Source organism: Aquarana catesbeiana, linkage group LG03, assembly GCF_042186555.1.
Source record: "Aquarana catesbeiana isolate 2022-GZ linkage group LG03, ASM4218655v1, whole genome shotgun sequence".
Taxonomy (NCBI): domain Eukaryota; kingdom Metazoa; phylum Chordata; class Amphibia; order Anura; family Ranidae; genus Aquarana; species Aquarana catesbeiana.
This window is the reverse complement of record NC_133326.1, coordinates 191,072,480-191,096,425: the sequence shown is the minus strand read 5'-3', so window position 1 is coordinate 191,096,425 and position 23,946 is coordinate 191,072,480. Positions and strand designations below refer to the sequence as shown.

The window sequence follows — 23,946 nt, the reverse complement described above, 5'->3', positions numbered from 1 at the left end:
TAGCCGGACAGTCCGTAGTGGATAGAGCTGGTGGGCCTAATCAGTAATCTGTTGAAGAGTGCACCTTTCACCAAATTCCTACACACTGTGCTGCACACACCCTGCTGGGTTTTAAACGCTTCAAAACAATGTTATAATCAAGCCTCAATCAAAATCAATATCTTGTCCCATACACGGATCGATCCACATTGGAGAGCCTCAGGGACCAGGAAATCCAGGAACACTGAAAAGACTCAGGGACCACGAAATCCAGGAACATAGGAAGAAACATAGAAAGAAAACTCCACATAGAACAATGACGAAACACGTCAGGGCGTGATCTTACGGCGACCGGAAGTGACGCAATAGACGTGTGCGTTCCAAGGACCTAGCTTAACGACTGGAAGGAGGAAGTGCAAAGCGGTGAGTTTACTGAGACCTTTCCCGCTGCACGTCTGATATCTCCAGTTCCCCAGCTTGAGGGATACATAGATTGGTATACCGATACCTATCTATATGATCAACGTGGACAAGGCATGTGAAAGTTTTTATATAAATATTGAATTTTAACGGATGAATAAAATAAAAGGTCAAATGGAACTGTTCTATGTGGTGTGTTTTCTTCCTATGTTCCTGGATTTGGTGATCCCTGAGACTTTTCAGTGTTCCCGGATTTCCTGGTCCTTGAGGCTCTCCAATGTGGATCGATCCATGTATGAGACAAGATATCGATTTTGATTGAGGCTTGATTATTACATCGTTTTTGGTGAGTTTAAACCCCAGCGGTATGTGTGGAGCACAGTGTGAAGAAATTTGGTAAAAGGTGCACTTTTCAACAGATTACTGATTAGGCCCACCAGCTTTATCCACTACGGACTGTCCGGCTATCGTTATATGTTAATTTTTTTCTCTAATTGTTCAATTTTTTCTATTTAAGATCCATATGTGTTATTTTACATGTGCTAGTCAATCAGAGTGATGTTTTGACAGAAACGCCGCTTTGATGAATTTTCTATCTGATTAAACAGTTTGAAAGATTTGTCACATTTGAGTTTGCTATCCAATTTTTAAGTGGCTGCTGTTTGTGATATATATTCACATATATTGTTATTATATAGGTTTTATAACCGTTTGCTGTTATTTTAAATTTGACACCCATAGTGCTGAGATAGGAGGAAGTAGGGACTGCTATCATTTTTTTTTCCTCCTTTTATTACATTTCATAAATAACATGTGTTCAGACTGGTCTGGAGTGGTGAGTGGGGTACCCCAAAGGTTCTGTCTTGGGAACAATTTTATTCAATTTATTCATAAATGATATAGAGGATGAGATAAATAGTTCAATCTCAGTTTTTTGCAGACGACGCAAAAATAAGCAGGGCAATGACGTCATATCAGGATGTGGAAATTTTACAGAATGACCTGAACAAAATAATGGAGTGGGCAACCACATGGCAAATGAGGTTTAATGTAGAGAAATGTAAAGTAATGCACTTGGGGGGCAAAAAAACATAAATGCAAACTACTCACTGGGGGGAGAACCGCTGGGGGAATCAAGGATGGAGAGGGATCTGGGGGTCCTAATAGATGACAGATTGAGCAATAGCATGCAATGTCAAGCTGCAGCTACCAACGCTGGCAGCATATTATCATGCATTAAACAAAGGAATATACTCCAAAGATGAAACAATAATCCAGCCACTTTATAAAACTCTGGTTAGGTCTCATCTGGAGTACTCTGTCCAGTTCTGGTCACCAGTCCTCAGGAAGGATGTGCTGGAGCTGGAGAGAGTCCAAAGTAGGGAAAAAAATGAATTAGGGGACTGGATGTACTCAATTATGAGGAACGACTACAAGCACTAAATTTATTCTCACTGGAGAAGAGATGCTTGAGAGGGGACATGATAGAAATCTACAAATACGTCATGCTGGTGATCCCAGCATAGGAAAAAAACTATTCAGTCTCAGGGAGTGTACAAGGACATGGGGCCACACAATGAGATTGGAGGAGAAACATTTTAACCTTAAACTGCGTAGAGGGTTTTTCACTGTCAGGGCAATAAGGATGTGGAACTCTCTTCCCCAGTCAGTGGTGGCTGCGGGGAGTATGGATATTTTTAAAAGACTCTTGGATGTGCATCTTAAAGAGCACAACATACAGGGATATGGTAAATAATTATAGACACTCACACATGTGCACCTACACAGGTTGAACTGGATGGACTATTGACTTTTTTCAACCTTATCTTATGTAACTACTATATGTAACAGTAGCAGGAGCCGATGGCAATAAGGCCAATAAGGAGGCAGAGGCCATGGAGAGCCACTGCTCTAGTGCACATCGCTATTGATGATTAAAGATCATTTTTATTCTGTATATGTTAATACACAAGGGATATGTTGGAGGCATTATCTCACCGCTTCTTGGGCATCCAGATCTGGGTTTATTAGCTCAGCATCAGTGAACTCCAATGGTTCTTTACTCTCTTGCATAAGTGAAATCTAAAAAAAAGAAAATATGTATATTTTACAAGGGAGATCAATGTATTCTTTTACACTACAACAGCTACAAATAATTCCAATGAATTTAAATTCAACACACATTTGTGCCACACAACAGGATATTTAGTGTTCATTTTAAATATGCACAAGTCTGCTTAAATTGAACACTGGCAGTTATTATTTGCTTTGTCAAAATTATCAATATATGAAGGCGGAAAAGAAATACACAACTTGGTCCTGGTTATTGGTGTTCAGCTGGTCACCATAAATGACCTAAATCAGGCAGTGTAGTCTAGGTAATGTATATATGACTAGCTGACTGTTAACAACTGCGTGATTTGGGTGGATTGTAAAGCCTCTCTAATTCCATTGTTCTCAAGCAGCAATAACCTAACTCTTATTTATCAGTATTAATGAAATTTAGGTTTTCTCCATCCTTGTCATCCTCATCAAAATTGGCAACAGATCTGTAGGCCTCAGATGCAGACAGCCATCCCACAGATATTCTCATCAGCTGTCACTGCCCAGGGCTGTTGCCAAAATTTACAATACAGCTTGCAGCATTGCACTGGTGCTCTGATGTGTTGCACATGCACTTGCTATACTAAGCTTGGCACATTATCCATGGACAGCCATTATTCTCCATAGAATATTAAAGCCCCTCCAAAATGCTGCATAATGTTAACACTTCAATCCTGCATAGGCTGTGGCAGTGAGAATGTGGGGATGACTACTTCTGAGCTTTGCAGTAACTAAATCATTCACCTGCTTCTGAACAATTTACCCATTTTTTTATCTGAATTTCTCTACACTGTTTCTATTTTGTACAAGGACAAGTTTGTGTGTTATAAAGAAGGGTCCAGGGAATGGAGAATGTTTATGTAAGGTATTGTAGAACTGAAAGGATTGGTGTTGCACATGCCTCCTAACATAGCTATCTGTTGAGCAAGGTTATGTTTATTATGCGTTTGAGCCAACACCAATTTTCCTTTCCTTCTAGTCTAAATGTTCCTCATTGTTTTACCTTCTCCAGTAATGGATCGTGTCCATCGATGTGCTTCCTGAGGTTCTCTATATATAGCACAGCATCATGAACAGTTAAGAAGAAGACGTCTGGCTTAATTTGGTCATCAAAAAAAAAACAGTCTTGCATTTTTTTGTAAACATGATCTGCAAACATTAATGAAGAATAAAGACACATTAATTAAGGTTTTTATAACCCATATACCCTACACCCAGTGTATCCATTGAATGGAAATGTGGCCAACAGAGGAGTCACATTAGAAAACAAAATACAGTGCTTACCATCACATGCTGCAATATAGACATCTACATCAATTCTCTTGAATTCTTTGAATATCTGATAAGGAAGAAGTATGGTAGTGAGAACGTATCTATATTAATATCAAGAAAATTAATGATTAATAATATTTTAAGATTCAGTGAATGTAATGTTTTATTAAAGTTTGCCTTAGCACCTGTAGGTCCAAGTGGAGGTTCACACATATCTGATATGGGGGAACACAACCTGCGGAACTACCATGACCTCTGCATAGTGGTAAAATTCCACTGAACCCCAGTAAACCAAAGCTAGTGCCACAATAATCTACTGTTACTGGTATGTCCTGACAATGCCAAAAGGAACAGGATGCCGGCTTGATCCCATGACTACTCTGTAGTCAGCGCTTGGTCAGGTGCTGTCATAATTTAACTACTCACATATCAAATTCTGACCTTTTTGACCTCTCATGACAGTGGAAAACATCTTTGTGATAAAATACTATCCAACATGTATTACCAATCCAAGCAAGTTCTAAAATTATAAAATTGGTATCAGATGTCTTACCAGTTTCATAGATCGTACTGCTACTACATCAAGGAAAGAAATTTGGGCAAAGTCAAAAATAAGGCTGTGTATAGAGACTTTTGGGACATTGACTTTCACAGGTAGCTCTGAATTCCAGTCTACTCGGACCTCAACTTCTTTCACTTGAACTTCCTCATTCTGTTCTGCTTCAGGGTCTTCCAGCTCTTCTTCAGGCTCATATGCTTCATTGTCAGTACCAGCTTCACTGATAATACCATTCTAAAGGAAATACAAAAAGTTAAAATGGAACTACAGCCATTTAGCTACATGCACAGTAGAAATACACATACTGTATATGAACTATTTTACCAGCCAAAATATTTGTAATAATGCCACTCTTTACTATACAGCCACATGCAAGTCGCACTGTATAAGCTGACACAAACTTTAAATAAGGAACCTTAATTTACTGTGAAGTTTTTCTGCACATTATGCTATGAATGAACATCATTACACTGCAGAAGTTCCCTTCCTCTTGATGACTTAGCTGCCTAAACAACTAGCTCTGATGCATACAGGTTATATTAGTAGCAATGTGAAAAGCAACACTGCGTTTATTACATTGACATTTTAAGGGAGCTTTACTAAAACTGGTGTACACAGAATCTGGTGCAGCTATGCACGGTAAATTTTTGTTGTTATGTTCTTTTTTTTTTACAAGTTTGGCTTTGGTAATGATTATGGTTTATGAAAAATATATAATGTCATGCCCTGGAAGATGTCACGTGTGACAAAACACATGGGGTGGAGCCGCATGCTGACATCATTGCGTAACCAGAAGTAACCCGGAATCTGATCTATGTGCCGGCCAGAATTGTTTTTGTGTGGTTAGTGGCTGGAAGGGCAAATTTACTCATACAGTGTGTAAACTTTTTCATTATTGTTTTTAGGGGCAGTATTATTTTTACTATTTCTGTTTTGTTCTGAATTGTTCACATTTGGTTATATGTTTTACTGATTAGCACAACACAGTGGATCTTAATGCTTTTATTGCCGACTGTGTCCCTGCAGAGAAGATTCACCCTGCTATTTTTTTTCCTGGTGGTCATTGTCAACGGTAATGCAAGTAAAGGAAAATTTAACATACTGGGGTTGAATTACTAAAACTGGAGAGTGCAAAATCTGGTGCAGCTATGCATGGTAGCCAATCAACTTCTAACTTCAGCTTGTTCAATTAAGCTTTGACAATAAAACCTAATAACTGATTGGTTACTATGCACAGCTGCACCAGATTCTGTATCCCCTTATGCCAATATTCTGCTCAGCACATGAAATATGACTTACCGCTTTTATGCCTTTAATTCAAGACATGTCTAGGAAGGACACTATGGAGATCAATCCTGGGAACCTTGATATTTTTTGGCAGATCTACTATGTACAGCTGCACCAAATTCTGTGTGCACCAGTTTTAGTCAAATTCCACCAATGTGTAACCTCCCACTCACTGTCAGCCTGATTTCTGAAAGTGGGATAGATAATTGCATGATGATAATATGAATAACCGCGTCTGTCCCTTCTTTTTTATGTTTCTGTAATGCCTTGTACAGCAGCACTTAGGCTAGGAGAGGGATATCACTCTGAGCCATGCACAGTGCTGTCAGGCTAACACTTCAAACATGGTTACAGGAAGCTAAGGCGCCAAGGGTGGCCTCACTAATGTGCTGCTGTCTCTTACTGTCCACACAGACAGCTGAGGAATGGGACATAAGTTAGGGAGCTGAATTTCATATAATTAGATACAGTTATCATGGTTTCAGGGGTGAAGGTTATCAAGTCTGATTCATTTTATTAAACACCTATGCTTTCATTTTCTTGCAGGCTTGCTTGCTTTTATAATAGTCATTCCATAAATGTAACCACTTCCATACCGCAGAACGTCATATGATGTCCTGGGCTTTCAGTGGTGATATCTGAATGATGCCTGCAGCTGCAGGCATCATTCAGATATCATTTTTTTCAGCCGGTGATGCCCTTCACCGTAAGATTAATCATAATCATACGGCTCCCGCCACCCTCCGGTGCTTCTAATGCCGCATACACACGAGCGGACTTTTCGACCTGACTGGTCCGACGGACTGAGTCCGGCCGACAATTCGACCGTGTGTAGGCTTCATCGGACCTGCAGCTGACTTTTTGGTCGAAAATCTGAAGGACTTCACATTTGGAACATGTTTCAAATCTTTACGTCGGAACTCCGCCGGACCCAGTTCCTATTGAAAATATCCGCTCGTCTGTATGCTAGTCCGACGGATGAAAACCGATGCTAGGGCAGCTATTGGCTGCTGGCTATCAACTTCCTTATTTTAGTCCGGTCGTACGTCATCACGTACAAATCCGTCGGACTTTGGTGTGATTGTGTGTAGGCAAGTCTGTTTGGTCTAAGTCCGTTGGAAGTCCGCCGAAAGTCCATCGGATAGACCGTCGGACCAGTCTTGTCGTAAAGTCCGCCCTTGTGTACGCTGCAGTAGGCTCACCCGTGTAATCGGCGAGTCGGAGAAGAAATCAGCTGGAAGTCAGTCATAGAGAAAACTCAGGGCCAGATGACGTAACATCATAACGTCGCGCCCAGGCTGGCGGAAGTAAACAATGCCGGGACTCAGCTGGAAAGTCTGAGATTGTTAATTTTTTTTTTATCTCAGGCTTTCCAGCCTGGAGGAGAGATGTGGGGTCTTATAGGCCCCACATCTCTCCATAAAGAGGACCTGTCATGCACTATTATTATTATACGGGATGTTTACATTCCTTGTAATAAGAATAAAAGTGATCAAACATTTTTTTTTTAAAGGGAAAGTGTAAAAATAAAAAAAGTAATTAAAATAAAATAAACAATAAAAAAAATTTAATGAAAGCGCCCCCGTCCCCACGTGCTCGCACACAGAAGCGAACGCATACGTAGGTTGGGTCCGCATATGTAAACGACGTTCAAACCACACATGTGAGGTATCAATGCAATCGTTAGAGCAAGAGCAATAATTCTAGCCCAAGACCTCCTCTGTAACTTTAAACAGGTAACCTATAAAAAATGTAAAGTGTTACCTATGGAGATTTTTAAGTACCGAATTCTGGCGCCATTCCACAAGTGTGCACAATTTTAAAGCGTGACATGTGAGGTATCTATTTACTCAGCGTAACATCATACAAAAAAATTGGGTTAACTTTACTGTTTTGCTTTTTTTATACATGCAAGTGTTTTTTTTCCCCAAAAAATCACGTTTGAAAAATTGCTTTGCAAATACCGTGTGACATAAAAAGTTGCAATGACTACCATTTTATACCCTAGGGTCTCTGCTAAAAAAAAAGATATATAATCTTTGGGGGTTCTGAGTAATTTTCTAGCAAAAAAATTATGATTTTTACATGAAGGAGAGGAGTGTTGGAATTTGCGCGATATGGAAGTGGTTAAAAGGAGAGCCTTCAAACACCAGATAAAATGATATCAGCTGACACTAGATGATTTATGTATCACATAAAGAGCCATAGGTAAACCACATTTGTAAATGTGAATTAATAGAATGTAACATTGTGAACAATATACAAAAAAACAGGCATGACGATTACGGCTCTTATGCCACTTATCATCTTAAAATGGTTTCATAATATACAGTAAATAATACAGTAAATGTTTGTTGAATTCATTGTTTGTGATGATGAATAAGCACTAGAAATGGTATTGGATTGAAGTGTAACTTTACTCTCTTTTTTACATTTTTCAGTTGCCCTCTGGTTTCTGGCCTAGGCAAAAATTATGTCATACATCCCAAAAGTCTCCATGGGCATTTTATTTTTTATTTTATCTGGATGAGGAGAGGAGGGGCTTTTTCAGCTAAGCCCACCCTCCTGCCTGCATGCCTAAGGTAAGAGCAGATGGATTCCAGGAAGTAAAAGCTACATGAATCATCTGCCCCTACTCAGGATGGGCACAGCTAGATGAGGGGGGGATTCAAAGTGATTTCTCAACAAAATAAAGCATGGAGACATAGATGGATGGATGGATGGGTGAGTTTGCTTTGAATATTAGCCACGAATTAAATAGTGTTTTCCAGTTGTGGGGATCAGACACAGTTAAGTCCTGCTTTAAAAAAAGGAACATGAATATATTACCTTTGTAGTCCTTAGTTGTCCTTTCTTGATAAGTCTGGAAATTTTCCGCAGTGCTTTGGCCCTCTTGTTAAAAACTCTGACAACATCAAATCCAACCTTAGATAAAATCATACAAGATATGTTTGTTTGTTCCAGATATATTTTTTACAAGTGTTTAATGTCAATTTGATGAACACATGCGTTTTACAGAACAATATACTTACAATTTTCTTGATGCCATTTCTAAGACCATCAATATTCCCATAGAAGAGAGCACTAGAAAATCGAACTATTTTAATTCCTTCTGGCTCCATGACCTGTAGTTAAATAAAAATAGATCAGTTGTGTATATTGTGGTACCAAGTGTCGGTGTGTTATTTCTATTTGCTACAGTTCTAGAGCCACAAAAATGTGACCCTTGTTCATAAAAAGAAATTAATAGAATGAACATTATGCCTACAAATTTGGGGGTCAAAAATGACGAACCCCACCTGTTGCAATGGAGAGCAATAGTGGAAACCTCACTTAAAGTATATCTAAGCAAAGGATAATAGATATGTATGTATGTATATATATACATACATACATATATATTTACTTATATACATACATATATATTTATTTACATATATATATATATATATATATATATATATATATATATATATAATATATATATATATATATATATATATATATATATATATATATATATATATAATATATATATATATATATATATATATATATATATATATATATATATATATATATATATATATATATATATATATATATACATAGAGTGGGGACGGAAAGTATTCAGAACCTTCTCCAGAGTGCTCAGGACCTCAGACTGGGCTGAAGGTTTACCTTCCAACAAGACAATGACCCTAAGCACACAGCTTAAATAACAAAGGAGTGGCTTCACAACAACTCCGTGACTGTTCTTGAATGGCCCAGCCTGAGCCCAAAACCCAATTGAGCATCTCTGGAGAGACCTAAAAATGGCTGTCCACCAACGTTTACCATCCAACCTGACAGAACTGGAGGGGATCTGTAAGGAGGAATGGCAGAGGATCCCCAGATCCAGGTGTGAAAAACGTGTTGCATCTTTCCCAAAAAGACTCATGGCTGTATTAGATCAAAAGGGGGCTTCTACTAAATACTGAGCAAAGGGTCTGAATACTTAGGACCATGTGATATTTCAGTTTTTCTTTTTTAATACATCTGCAAAAATGTCAACAATTCTGTGTTTTTCTGTCAATATGGGGTGATGTGTGTACAATAATGAGGAAAAAAATGAACTTAAATGATTTTAGCAAATGGCTGCAATATAACAAAGAGTGAAAAATTTAAGGGGGCCTGAATACTTTCTATCCCCACTGTATATATATATTGCAATATAGATGTGGTGATGTGGTGTCTGCTTTTGTTTTATTAATATTTTATTTTCATTTAATGCAATTACTAAAAAACTGTTTCTGTCAGAAATTTTGTGTCCTTAAAACTTCCTTTGGGCTATAGCGAAGATAGCTTTTTCAGCTATTTACTTTGATCTACAAAGCAATGACTCTCTTTACAATGGAGATTGGGGGGATGTTAGTAGTTCAAATATTCCTCTATAGATACAGTGCAGTGAGTGAGTTTAGTCCCCCAAGGACATGAAGTGTGTAGAATCATCAGATGTAAATTGAAGGTAAAATAAAACATATGCAGTCATCACATCTAGGAACTAATAAGACGCATTGTATTACATTTTTGTGCTTGGGTTTAGGTATATTTTAGTTGTTTGGTTTTTGGGTTAAATATATTTTTTACTTAGTAATTCATGCTGTGTTGTTACATACTTTCTTTGCTACATCCAATCTAAGGAAACGGAAGTTGTGTGTCTCATCAATTACTAGTACAGGTTTCAGCTACCGGGGTCATAATGTAATATTCTAAATCTACACTACAAAAACGGCAAAAAAAAAGTCTGTGTTTTCTACTTACAGTCTTGTACTTTTTGACCTCCTTATATAGGTCTGTTCCAGGGACATTTCCAAGAGCACCACAAGATGGGCTGGAAAAAAATTTTACATATCAATTGGCATACTTTGAGATATCTTGAATATCTGGAATATTCAACATTTATACTTAGAATCTAGAGTATAAAAACGCAGTACCTTTTATTTAAATGTTGTATCAGTATGTTTGAGTAAAGACACTATTGGAAAGCACCACTATGCACCATTTTACAGATTTTGCTAAGTATTTACTGTACATATTGCTCTAGTCATTTCTATGACACTTCACTAAAAGGAGAGTAAAAAGGGAATATTTGATCTGAGAAATCTGGAATCTCATGCTTTAAAATCATGCACTTGTTCAAGTTTCGTAATCTGTTTCGTAATCTGTAAGTGGCAGATTCATTACAGATAACATAAAGTGTTAATACTATATAGAACATTAAATATTATTATATCTTATGTATCACTTTCAGCCTACAAATGTAAACCTATTTAGTAACAGCCTGTATATAATCCTTCCTTACCAGACCAGGTTTCGGTTTTCAGTGCTTTGATAGTTTGACTGACAATTACTCTAATGTGCAAAACTGTACCCAATTAATTTTATGTCATGTTTTTTAGGCAGATGGAACTGTTTTTTTTTTTTTGTTTTTTTTTAATGTAGAAAGGAAAAAGGACTAAAAACCTTCAATACAACCTGTTTCCCTTTCTAATTTTTGTTAAAAAATATTATACATAACATGCCAGGAAAGTACCAACTAGACTTTTTTGGAAAGTAGACAATGTGATCTCATTTTTTTCCCATACTTTTTGGAAAATGAACAAAAATACAAGGTGATCTCATTTTTTGCCACAACTTTTTTTAAATTGATTAAAATGCTAATATTGAGGGAGTTACAACATGGAGCTTGGTAATGCTGCACCCGATACATTTATTGTACCGGTTATATATAGAGGGAGAAGGAGGTAAAGGGGTTAAAGAATATGTCACAAATGGTGGGAAGATAGGGATTGATGGATTAGGGTTCAAATGTGCAGGATAAGGGAGGTTGAAGTGGTTGTATACCTATGAAATAAAAAATGAATAGAGCGTCCCTCTGCTATCTGCATGAGTCACTTTTGACAAGTTATCCCGACACCACAGAATCTGGGGAGATGGCCCCACCCACCTCCAGCACACAGAAGGTGATTGACAGCCTTAGCTGTGCATGTTTCTCTATGAGACTGTGTAGAGAGGTGTGTCCTTTCCCTCCACTCAGGTCTCAGATTACACTCAGCTAGCCTCTTTATGCTGTGCAGTGTGTGACATTCGATCTGCTGCATGTTGGAGCTGAGAAAAAGCCTTTGATCTGTGTGCTTTAGAAGGCTATAAAGAAGTGAGGGCTGCAGATATAAAGGTACAACTTATGTAGGAGGATATTTGAATCAGAAAAGGGCTGGCGACCCGGATGCTCTTAAATAAAAGTCCTTTATTGGGTTACATGGGTACACGGGTAGCATGCTTTGATGAAGGCTTCTTAGCCGAAACGCGTCAGCGTAGCCTGCACCCATGTAACCCAATAAAGGAGCATCCGAGTCGCCAGCCCTTTTCTGATTCAAGTACTGCATTTTGGGGCCTGAACGTCCTGGCTAGAGCACCGTATCACAGTTCATAGATCATCATATTGGCAGTGGAGCTGGGGTATCATTTTGCTTCTTATGTAGGAGGATATGTTTCGTCTCTGTGTATCACCTGAGCCTTGTCACTTCAGTGGGTATAGAGTGGGGAAAATAATTATTTGATCCCCTGCAAATTTTGTAAGTTCGCCCACTTACAAAGAAATGAAGGATCTACAATTTTTATCAAAGGTGTATTTTATATGATAGTGACAAAATATCAATAATTCTGGCTCCCACAGACTGGCTACAGTATATGCTCATGTGGTACACAAATTAGTCCTGTCAATTTAAGAAGGTGCTCCTAACGACAAGTCGTATGTGTAAAAAAGACACCTGTTCACAGAATCTCTTTCTTCCATTCAAACCTCACCATCATGGGCAAGACCAAAGAGCTGTCAAAGGACATCAGGGACAAGATTGTGAACCTGTACAAGGCTGGAATGGGCTACAAGACCATCAGCAAGAAGCTTGGTGAGAAGGAGACAACTGTTGGAGTAATTATTCACAAATGGAATAATTACATAAATAACCATCAATCATCCTCGGTCTGGAGCTCCATGCAAGATTACGCCTCATGGAGTAAGGATGATCATGAGGTCAAAAGTGAGGAATCATCCCAGAACTACACAGGGGGAGCTTGTGAATTATCTCATGGCAATTGGGACCACAGTCAGCAAACAAACCATTGGTAACACAATACGCCGCCATGGATTGAAGTCCTGCAGCGCCCAAAAGGTCCCCCTCCTCAAGAAGACACATGTACAGGCCTGCCTGAAGTTTGCCAATGAACATCTAAATTATTCAGAAAAAGATTGGGAGAAAGAGCTGTGTTCAAATGAGACCAAAATTTAGCTCTTTCACATTAACTCGACTCGCTGTGTTTGGAAGAAGAAAAATGCTGACTATGACCCTAAGAACACCATCCCTACAGTCACAACAAAACAAATGGACCAGCGCTCAATGGGTTGAAGAGCAAACAGAGTCTCACAGCAGACAGTTGAACATGATTAGTCCTAGTTTATTCAGTAATGCATGTAAAAGAACAATCCCGTTGTCAGACAGGAAGGGATATGAGGTAGGTAAAAAAGAAATCAACAGCTTACAGTTTCACAGAAGATCCATGGAGCAACAAGGAGCTGATGGCATTGGGGTTTACAAAAAACCTCCTGCAGCATGGGGGGGGGCGCCAATACACCTGCTGCACTGCGACCGAATGTGGAACACGCTCACCAGCATGTGGGGAAGGGCTGGACGTACTGGAGGAGAAAGCGAAGATGATTGACAGCGAGAAGGTGGAGACCCGAACTGTAAGCTGCACGTGGCTGGGATGCCAAGTCCACTGGCGTACTGACGGATGGAAGGGAGAGAGCCGCGTTGCTGCAGTGTGGATGACGCTTTCAGTTCACAGCATCTAAAGGACTTTGAAAAAGCACAGATATGCGAAACGCGTTGTCAAGGCAACCACCACAGCTAACAGGTCACCCAGGTCCATGAGGTGCTCCATTGACCAGCACCCCTAGAACCCCAGCAACAGTGACTGACATCCATATCGGCCCATCCAGCCCTGGTTTTCCATCTCCCTGAGGTCTACATCGTTTTGGGACACTCCCACGCAGCTGGAAATTAACATCCATTGGGCTTTAGATGCTGTGAACCTATAGCGCCATCCACACTGCAGCTATCTCCCTTCCACCTGTCAGTACACCAGTGGACTTGGCGCCCCAGCCACGTGCAGCTTACAGTTCCGGTCTCCACCTTCCCGCTGTCAATCATCTTCGCTTTCTCCTCCAGCACGTCCAGCCCTTCCCCACATGCTGGTGAGCGTGTTGCACATTTGGTCGCAGTGCAGCAGGGGTATTGGCGCCCCCCCCATGCTGCAGGAGGTTTTTTGTAATCCCAAATGCTGTCAGCTCCTTGTTGCTCTATGAATCTTCTGTAAAACTGTAAGCTGTTGATTTCTTTTTTACCTACCTCATATCCCTTCCTGTCTGACAACAGGATTGTTCTTTTACATGCATTACTGAATAAACTAGGAGTAATCATGTTCAACTGTCTGCTGTGAGACTGTGTTTACTCTTCAACCCATTGAGCGCTGGTCCGTTTGTTTTGTTGTACACTGTTTATCCATACCCTCCAACGATGGCTGCCGTCCAGCTGCACTGGGTTCAGATCCCATGTCATTAACCATGCCCTTTACTCCCCATCCACAGATGGCCATGTTTTAGCGCTGGTGTTACTTGTTGTATATCTCTACAGGCAAGCGCAGAGGTGGAAACATTATGCTTTGGGGCTGTTTCTCTGCTAAAGGTACAGGCTGACTTTGTCGCATTGAGAGGCCAATGGACTGGGCCATATATTGTAAAATCTTCGATGAGAACCTTCTTCCCTCAACCAGAACACTGACGATGGGTCATGGATGGGTCTTCCAGCATGACAATGACCCAAAACATACCACCAAGGCAACAAAGGAGTGGCTCAAGAGGTAGCTCAAGAAGGTCATAGAGTGGCCTAGCCGGTCTCCAGACCTTAATCCTATAGAAAATTTATAAAGAGAGCTGAAACTTCGAGTTTCCAAGCAACAGGCAAGAAACTTTAAGGATTTAGAGAAGATCTGTAAAGGAAAGTGGACCAAAATCCTTCCTGAGATGTGCAAACTTGGTAACCAACTACAAGAAACCTCTGTGCTTGCCAACAAGGGTTTCTCCACCAAGTACTAAGTCATGTTTTGCTTGGGGATCAAATACTTATTTTACTCACTGAACTGCAACTCAATTTATAACATTTGTATCATGGATTTTTGGTTGATAGAATATCTCTATCATTTAAAATACACGTATGATAAAAATGATAGACCCTTCATTTCTTTGTACATGGGCAAACTTACAAAATCTGCATAGGATCTAATATTTTTTTCCTTTAAGTGATTAATAAATATACAAAACAGAGGCTTCATGGAGCTGAGATATACTGGAGATTAATTGGTTTAAAAAAGCCATCCTCTATTGCTGCTGCAGCTGCTGATCTAGTGAATGAGACATGATATTTTAGTTTCTCCTTCCTCTCTCTTATCTGTTATTAATAGGAAGGGAAGGGCTTTTGGATGTAAACAGTTCACTGTTTATATCTGTGATTGGTCATCACAGTGGTCACATGGTACATAGCTGCTTAGGTCTGCTCTGTACATAGTGTCAGTGTCTGAGAATGGCTTGGTTCACAGCCATTAACAAGCCCACTTGCAGCCCATGGGCTATTTCTGAATTGTATTATATAAAATACAAGCTTATTAACTCTGACCAAAGTCTTTCATAGTTTCTGGTTGAATTAACGAGACAGTCAGTTCAACTTGGGGGCCAGAAGGAATTTTTTTTTACTAATAGGTTTTAGTGACAGTGGTTAAAAATGCAGTATTCTCCTTTAGTTCCCAATTTAGCCAATGACAATTGGTATGCTGCATATGATTTTTATGGCAGAGGTATGTAGATGTACTTACAACTGAACACGAAGGACTATGGTCAGTAGTCCAAAAATTACTGCAGCCAACAGTCCTAGATCAAGTCCTAATATGATGGAAGCAATGCAGGCGAATACCCAAATGACCTGGAATAACATATACAAATATAACTTTTAACAACTTTATAGGTATGGAGGTGCATATTTTACCATTTAGGATTCTTTTGAATCTTTCTAGAAATAAAGCAGCATTGAGTACTCACTGCGTCCCATTTATTCTGTCTCCATAATGGCGGAACATCAAACACTTGCCAGAACATTCCCTTAAGATTTGCAATAACAATAGCAGCCAGTACTGACTGTGAAGAAAACAACCAGAATAATAAAATTTTCATGATCTTCATATAGAATAAGATAGTGTATAAGCTTTGCACCATTTCCTCACAAAGTGCTACCTTGTAGTAATACATAACTATCATGTTATATGGAAAAGTAGACATTTTCTTCTCTAGAGTAAAAATAAAGATAGTAACCAGGAAATGTTTATCCTTTACCTTTCTTTCTTCCATTACCACCACCATTAGGATGGATAAATGAGAACACAGGAAGGTGGTTAATGACTTACATGAATAGGCTTAATAAGCCATAATTTCCCAGATGTTACTTTATTGTATATTCTGAAACATTAACCGCAAAGCAAAAGTGCAAGGTGGCAAAATATATCTTCAAAATGTATATCATGCAACATTGAAAAGAAAGTCTAGTTTTTAAATAATACATTTTAAAGTTCAAGTAAGGCCATGTATACAACACCTTTACATTTAAAAAGAAAAAAATATAATTTTATGGTAGAAATTATTTAAAAATAATGTGTTTATTTTAGAGCCTGTGTTTATCTGCTTCATACAGGTATGGATATATAATAATAATAATAATAATAAGAGTCCATAATAAAAAAAATGCATTGGCAAGCTAGTTACTAAAATACATACCTTCTGTAAAGGTTCGAGGAGTCTGCCCAGTGCCACTATTGCGATCAGCACAATGAAGGCTGAAATTAAACCAGCAATCTGGAAAATACAGATTTTTTATTTGATTTATTGATACCATCATAAGCACAATTACGTTGACTATTAATTAGCACATATTTGTAACTTAGTAACAACACTTGGAAAGTATGCAGCCTGCTGAGATATGCTGTTTGTTCACTTCTTAAATGTGAGTTTATTTTGTATTTCAATAAAATTTGATATAAGCGATCTGCACTATGGTATCTTCCTCTGGCTTCTTATATGATTGATACTATGCTGGGGCGCTGAGGATCGTGACTGTTCAGCTGGTGAAGCAGTGTCACTATAATACTGCAAAAGCATATGCTGACCTCCATTAACCAGGGAGGTCTACCTAAGCAGGTGAGAGGACAGGACACCCAAAGGTGGGGTAAAGGGCACTGAGCTGGATAAGTGAAGAACCTATGGTGTGTGGGATTGCACATTCACTGGAAGTTGGAAAAAATATTTGTTTGATGGACTTTAATGAAATATGGACTTAATGTGATTGATTTATATTGCGATATATTTTCACTCAATTCTAATATTTTTAATTATTTACTGATTTTTATGAGATTTTTAGATTTTCATAAGTGTTATCTATTATGTATCAAATATAATTTATGCACTGATTCGTTTATATACATATTTATTAGTTATGTCTTTGAGGGATAGCGCTGCACTTTATAGAGTTTGCTTTTTTTTAAATTTGCATTTTGCATAGGTGGATGTATGCATTTTCGTGTCAGCTGCTTTCTGCTGTTTTTAGGGTTTGTACATATGTGGTGACTGAGTGTTTATCACATGTGCACATAAGATTTTTTTGGTTTTATGATTATTAGTGAGGTGGTGTGGACATATTTTTGATAAGTGAAGAAGGATTAGCACACATATAAAATTACCACATATTGTAACAACACGAAAGTATGCAGCCAGCATAATAAAAGTAGAAAGCATGATAAGAATTATTTAGACATATTTTCAGATTTTAAATGCTAGAAATACAAACATTTAAGCCATTTAGTATTTTACAGACAAAGTCTAAGGTGTGAAAATAAAGAAAAAAAAAACAGAGGTCCAGACAGAATTAGGAAGGTAAGCAAAGATTAAAAAAAAAAAAAAAATACAACAGAAACAGTTGAAAAAAAGTATTTTATATCAAGATGATATACCAGTGTAGCAAATCATGCATTTACTACATGAACCACTTAAGGACGGCCCCACACAGATATACTGCAGCAGGGCGTCCCTAATGCGCGAAATTACATACAGGTATGTGATTTCGTGCAGTGGGTCTGGGGCGCGTGTGCGCACCACTGGCAAACCACTCTCGCTGTGATTGGACACAGTAGGAGCCAATCAGCGGGTCCGGCGGCCTGCGATGGCCGCCGGCACCCAGCAATCATTCACAGGAGAGGCAGAACGGTGGTCTGCCTATGTAAACAAGGCAGACCACCGTTCTGTGAGGGAGGAAGATGAAGATCTTGTGTTTCTGCTAATCAGAAACATGGATCTCTGTGTTCCCCCAGTCACAGCATTCACCCACAATTAGAAAGCACTCCCAGGGAACACAGTTAATTAACCCTTTGATCACCCCTGATGTTAACCACTTCCCAGTCAGTGTCATTACTACAGTGACAGTACATATTTTTTATTCCCCAAAAAGTGTCAGTTAGGTGTCGCAGTCCCACTAAAAATTGATGATCGCCACCATTACTAGTAATACAAAAAAAAAATCCATAAAAATATCCCCTAGTTTGAAGATGATATAGCTTTGGTGCAAACCAATCAATATACGCTTATTGAGATTTTTTTGGCCAAAAATATGTAGCAGAATGCATATTGGCTGGAACTGATAAAGAAATTTAATTTTTTACATTTTTTTATTGGATATGTTTTACAGCAGAAAGTAAAAAAATGTTTATTTTTCAAAATTGACGGTCTTTTTTTGTTTATAGCGCAAACAATAAAAACCGCAGAGGTGATCAAATACCACCAAAAGAAAGCTCTATTTGTGGAGAACAAAGAACATCAAGTTTGTTTGTGTACAGCGTAGCACGACCGCGCAATTGTCAGTTAAAGTACTGCAGTGCCATATCTCAAAAAATGGCCTGGTCCTAAAGGGGGGTAAATCTTCTGGGACTGAAGTGGTTAAAAGGCTCAGATGTAGTCCAGACAACTTCACAGCAGTAAGCTGAACCTAATATCAGCCTCGTGCAGCCAGCTTCCATGAAGAGGAGTGGGGTTCCAGAGTGGACACGTAAAAGCAAATACAAAGACAACAATTATTAAAAGTCCTTAAAAGAAACAAACATTCGAGTAAAGGACAACAAAACTGCAGGGACTAGAAATAGGTTCTCTAGCGAGGGATCTTCAGCCCTGGCCACAGTTCTCAGGGAGCCTCAGATGGAAGAAGCCGCTCCAGGATTAAAAGGAAAACACCGGTCAGAATCCACTTATCAGGATGCCGTCCCAAATTATAACGTCACAGCGAGGCAGGAGCGCGTTTCAGTGAAGACCTCCACTTCATCATCCTGATGGCTCCTTCATCAGAACTGGAGACCTCTCCATGGGACATCGCACTATTCCCTGAGGTTTTGCCATCCTTTACTCCAATGTTTATGAGTGTTTTTTTTTTTAACTTTTTATTAAAATTTGGTTTAAACTATTGCACTATAAGCTTGTTGCACTGCTTCTTTCTGTTTGCTTTTAAATGTCTAAACAGCGAAATTCATATTATGAAACTGAACATCTTCTGTGTGTGCCAGCAGTTGTCCTTTGTGCACAACTTTGATATACAGTATGTTTGTCACTCACCTGAGTTCTTCCACCTGTACTTTCTTGGACAGCTGTACGTGACAAGGCAGTAGTGGCAACAAAGCAAGAGAAAGCCCCACTGAATAGGTTGCTAATGCCAAATGCAATGAACTCCTGTAAGCAAAAAGAAACAGTATAACTGTTTTCATAAGTTATTGCTGTAAGACAAGGAAACATTAAGATACTATTAATTTGTTACTTAACCTGTTTTCCTTTACTGGTGGCTAATGCCGGTAATAGTTGGATATTTCCCCTATATTACCAAAAGTATTGGGACACCTGCCTTTACACGCACATGAACTTTATTGATATCCCAGTCTTAGTCCGTAGGGTTCAATACAGAGTTGGCCCACTCTTTGCAGCTATAACAGCTTCAACTCTTCTGGGAAGGCTGTCCACAAGGTTTAGGAGTGTGTCTATGGGAATGTTTGACCATTCTTCCAGAAGTGCATTTGTGAGGTCAGGCACTGATGTGGAAGAGAAGCCCTGGCTCACAGTCTCCTCTCTAATTCATCCCAAAGGTGTTCTATATTGGGTTCAGGTCAGTACTCTGTGCAGGCCAGTCAAGTTCTTCCAAACTCGCTCATCCATGTCTTTATGCACCTTGCTTTGTGCACTGGTGTGCAGTCATGTTGGAACAGGAAGGGGCCATCCCCAAACTGTTCCCACAAAGTTTGGAGCACGAAATTGTCCAAAATGTCTTGGTATGCTGATGCCTTAAGAGTTCCCTTAGCTGGAACTAAGGGGCCAAGCCCAACCCCTGAAAAACAACTCCACATCATAATCCCCCCTCCACCAAATGATTTGGACCAGTGCACAAAGCAAGGTCCATAAAGACATGGATGAGTAAGTTTGGGGTCAAGGAACTTGACTGGCCAAACAGAGTCCTGATCTCAACCCGATAGAACACCTGTGGGATGAATTAGAATGGAGACTGCAAGCCAGGCTTTCTCATCCATATCAGTGCCTGACCTCACAAATGCGCTTCTGGAAGAATGGTCAAACATTCTCATAGACACACTCCTAAACTTTGTGGACAGCCTTCCCAGAAGAGGTGAAGCTGTTATAGCTGCAAAGAGTGGGCCAACTCAATATTGAACCCTACAGACTAAGACTGGGATGGCATTAAAGTTCAGGTGCGTGTAAAGGCAGGTGTCCCAATACTTTTGGTAATTTAGTGTACATTTTAATGTACATGTTTACATTTTTTGAGTATACTGGCTTTTTAAAGCCTAATTCTGAGCCTCATGATTTCCTTCCTTCCAGAAAACTCCCTTTCTTGAGGACCCCAGTAATATGTTATCAGTTTTTTTATTTTTTAAGCACTTTTTAGTAATGTTGGTCACATGACATAATGGGTCCTTCTCACTCTTCTTCTAGCGGTGGCTGGTCCTGGATGATGCAAAGATGATGCAAAGAGTGATGCTAACATGATGACAGCGGCTTTCGGCATCAATACGCTCAGTACAGGTCACTATTGCCAGGGGGCAGAATCTAGATGCTCTGCACTCTTCGGGTTCATTTACATTTGTACCTGGGCAGTGGTAAAAAAAGACAGTTGATCCGCAGTTTTACTGCCCCTGACTGTCCACCTTCAATTAACATGGTGGCCAGATTGGCTATTGCCTTCTATCTGGCAGCAGTACCATCGTGGTAGATTGTTTTTAGAGAATATCGCAAGATGTCATTCAGTCTGGAAGACCAAGGGCATCTTGTGGCTGAGAACGGGTACTGCAGGGGTCTGCTCTGGTTTGAAGGTGAGTTTTGCAAGCACAGGTGTTTTTGTTTTGTTTTGTTTTTTACTCCAGGGGGACATCATCTGTGGTGTATACAACCAGTACACAGATGTGCTCTCACGTTCACAAATATATAAACATCCTTTTTAATATAGTTTATAAATAGTTGTAGACACAAAAGGTTTTTTTTTTTTTTTTTTTTTTTTATTTAGCTTTACAAAGTGTAAACAGCTATACAGGCTATACTATTTATTGTACAGTGCATTTACATCAATAGCAACAATAAGAGCAGTTTACATGAAAATGCGATGCAGAGGAAGGCATATTTTGTGTGCATTTCCCATACCGCAGGTGAAAATCCAGCCCTTATGAGAGTGTGCAGTTGCCAATGAATTGTTCATGGCACCCCAAATGCCCCTCACAAATGCAGCATGTTTGTGGGCACCAAATCACATAGTACCACAGTACTATGCAGTTTGGTGCACTGCGTTCTGAAAAAGTAGTGCTTGCACTTCTTTTTAAAGCGGAGTTCCGCCTGCATAAAAAAAGTCTACAAATACTGCAGCTGCTGACTTTTAAAATAAGGACACTTACCTGTCCAGGGCGCCCGCGATGTCCTTACCCGAAGCTGACCCATCCATCGGCTCTGGGTGGAGGTGCCGGCATCTTCATCAGTAAGGCAATGAGGAAGTGAAGCCTTGCGGCTTCACAGCCTGTTTCCTACTGCGCATGCGCGAGTCGCGCTAGGCGTTCTGAATGGTCTCTGCTGTCTTCTGGGACCTGTGTGTCTCTCAGAAGACAGCGGGGGGGACAGAGGAGGGGCCGGACATTGCGTAGTTCGCCGGGGATTCTGTGGCGCTCTGGATTAGACAGGTATCTGCTCCCCCCTCCCTCCTGAAAGATGCCAAATGTGACACCGGGGGGGGGGGGGACCGGATCAGTGGAAGTTCCATTTCTGGGTGGAACTCCACTTTAAGTGCTCTATTGCATTTTGCAGCCCATGAAAAAAAAAAAAAATATAGCCATAGCAACACATGGGCTGCAAAACCGGACTGCACATTAACGTACGTGTTACCGGGTGAACTGGTCCTATATAAAAATTAAAGCATAAACCCTTTTTTATTTTGGTTGGCGTAGATAATGGTTAAAACCCTGGTCACTTTTTTTTTTTTTTCAGTTATTTTTATGAGACACAAACAGAAAGTGAGATGGAATCTTTCCAAAGAAAGGCAATTCCTTTTTAGACAGTTGCTACTAGAACAAATGTTCCCAACTGAAAATAACCGCTTATTCCTGTTCCAGTGACCACACAAAAGTTTTTGATTATCCCTCAAGTGACAGTTACAGGACAAATAGAGAGTGTCAATTTACCCAAAGGGAACACAGACAGCAATACAAAACTAACAGAAGTTGAAAGTCTTGCTTATACTATTTTAAATGAATAAAAGTGGCTTTGGATACACTTTAACATTAAGGCCTTATGCACACAGTGCGTTTTGAAAAACAAGCTGCAAAGCCAGTACCGACGCCAGGAAAAAGCGGCTGTAAAAACACGCTTCTAGAAGCATTTTGCATTGATGTTAACGAGCTTTTAGCCGCGTTAGAGTTAAGCAGCGTTTCTCTGCCCTCTTATTTTTTATACTCCCAAATCCAATTACTACAGCTTAAAAACGCTTGAGGCGGCTTAACACTGTATATAGCGTTAACACGCGTTTAGCAGCGTTTTTACAGCTGTAATGCTGCTGCTCCAGAACGCACTGGCCCTGGGGTTTTTTTACAGCTTGAAAATGCCTATGCCACTTACACCTTCTAAAAGCCTATGTGTTCATGGACACATTGAATAACATGGAGAGGCATTTTGAATCTGTAAAAAAAAAACGTCTGACGCCTCTAGGAGCGGCTGTAAAACGTCCAGTGTGCATGAGGCCTTAAACACTTTTTCTTTTAGCTTTTACAAACATTTTCATTATTATTTTGCAGAGTGTCTTGTATATATATTTTGGACAATTAGCTACAGTGCCATGAAAAAGTATTCATACCTCTTAAAATTTTCCACATTTTGTCATATTACAACCAAAAACTAAATGTATTTTATTGGTATTTTATGTGATAGACCAACACAAAGTGGCACATAATTGTAAAGTGGAAGAAAAATGATAAATGGTTTTCAAAGTGTTTTACAAATAAATATCTGAAAAGTGTGCATTTGTATTCAGCCCCCTTTACTCTGATATATATATAACTAAAATCTACTGGAACTAATTGCTTTCAGAAGTCACCTAATTAGTAAATAAAGTCTGCATGTGTGTAATTTAATCTCAGTATAAATACAGATGTTCTGTGAAGCCCTCACAGGTTTGTTAGAGTACCTTCGTGAACAAACAGCATCATGAAGGCCAAGGAACACACCAGACAGGTCAGGAATAAAGTTGTGGAGAAGTTTAAAGCAGGGTTAGGTTATAAAAAAATATTCCAAGCGTTGAACATCTCAAGGAGCACTGTTCAATCCATCACCTGAAAATGGAAAGAGTATGGCACAACCGTTAACCTACCAAGACATGGCCGTCCACCTAAACTGACAGGCTGGGCAAGGAAAGCATTAATCAGAGAAGCAGCCAAAAGGCCCATGGTAACTCTGGGCAGGTGGGAGAATCTGTCCACAGGACAACTATTAGTCGTGCACTCCACAAATCTGGTCTTATTGGAAGAGTGGCAAAAAGAAAGGTGTTGTTGAAAGAAAGCCATAAGAAAACTCATTTGCAGTTTGCGAGAAGCCATGTGGGGGACACAGCAAA

At 39.5% G+C, this 23,946-nt stretch overlaps 1 protein-coding gene across 1 annotated transcript in view; it reads right to left on the bottom strand.

The window, feature by feature from the left end:
• LOC141131881 (pendrin-like) overlaps positions 1 to 23,946 on the bottom strand; it is a 52,542-nt gene that overhangs the window by 8,103 nt on the left and 20,493 nt on the right. Inside the window, exons 10-20 of the mRNA XM_073619671.1 lie at positions 19,416 to 19,529; positions 16,542 to 16,619; positions 15,813 to 15,908; positions 15,590 to 15,696; positions 10,424 to 10,493; positions 8,653 to 8,745; positions 8,450 to 8,545; positions 4,328 to 4,567; positions 3,787 to 3,841; positions 3,506 to 3,651; positions 2,398 to 2,481 (exon numbers count right to left, since the gene is read on the bottom strand). Of these exons, the coding sequence (XP_073475772.1) occupies positions 2,398 to 2,481; positions 3,506 to 3,651; positions 3,787 to 3,841; positions 4,328 to 4,567; positions 8,450 to 8,545; positions 8,653 to 8,745; positions 10,424 to 10,493; positions 15,590 to 15,696; positions 15,813 to 15,908; positions 16,542 to 16,619; positions 19,416 to 19,529 (1,179 nt within the window). The remainder of the gene's footprint in view (positions 1 to 2,397; positions 2,482 to 3,505; positions 3,652 to 3,786; positions 3,842 to 4,327; positions 4,568 to 8,449; positions 8,546 to 8,652; positions 8,746 to 10,423; positions 10,494 to 15,589; positions 15,697 to 15,812; positions 15,909 to 16,541; positions 16,620 to 19,415; positions 19,530 to 23,946) is intronic.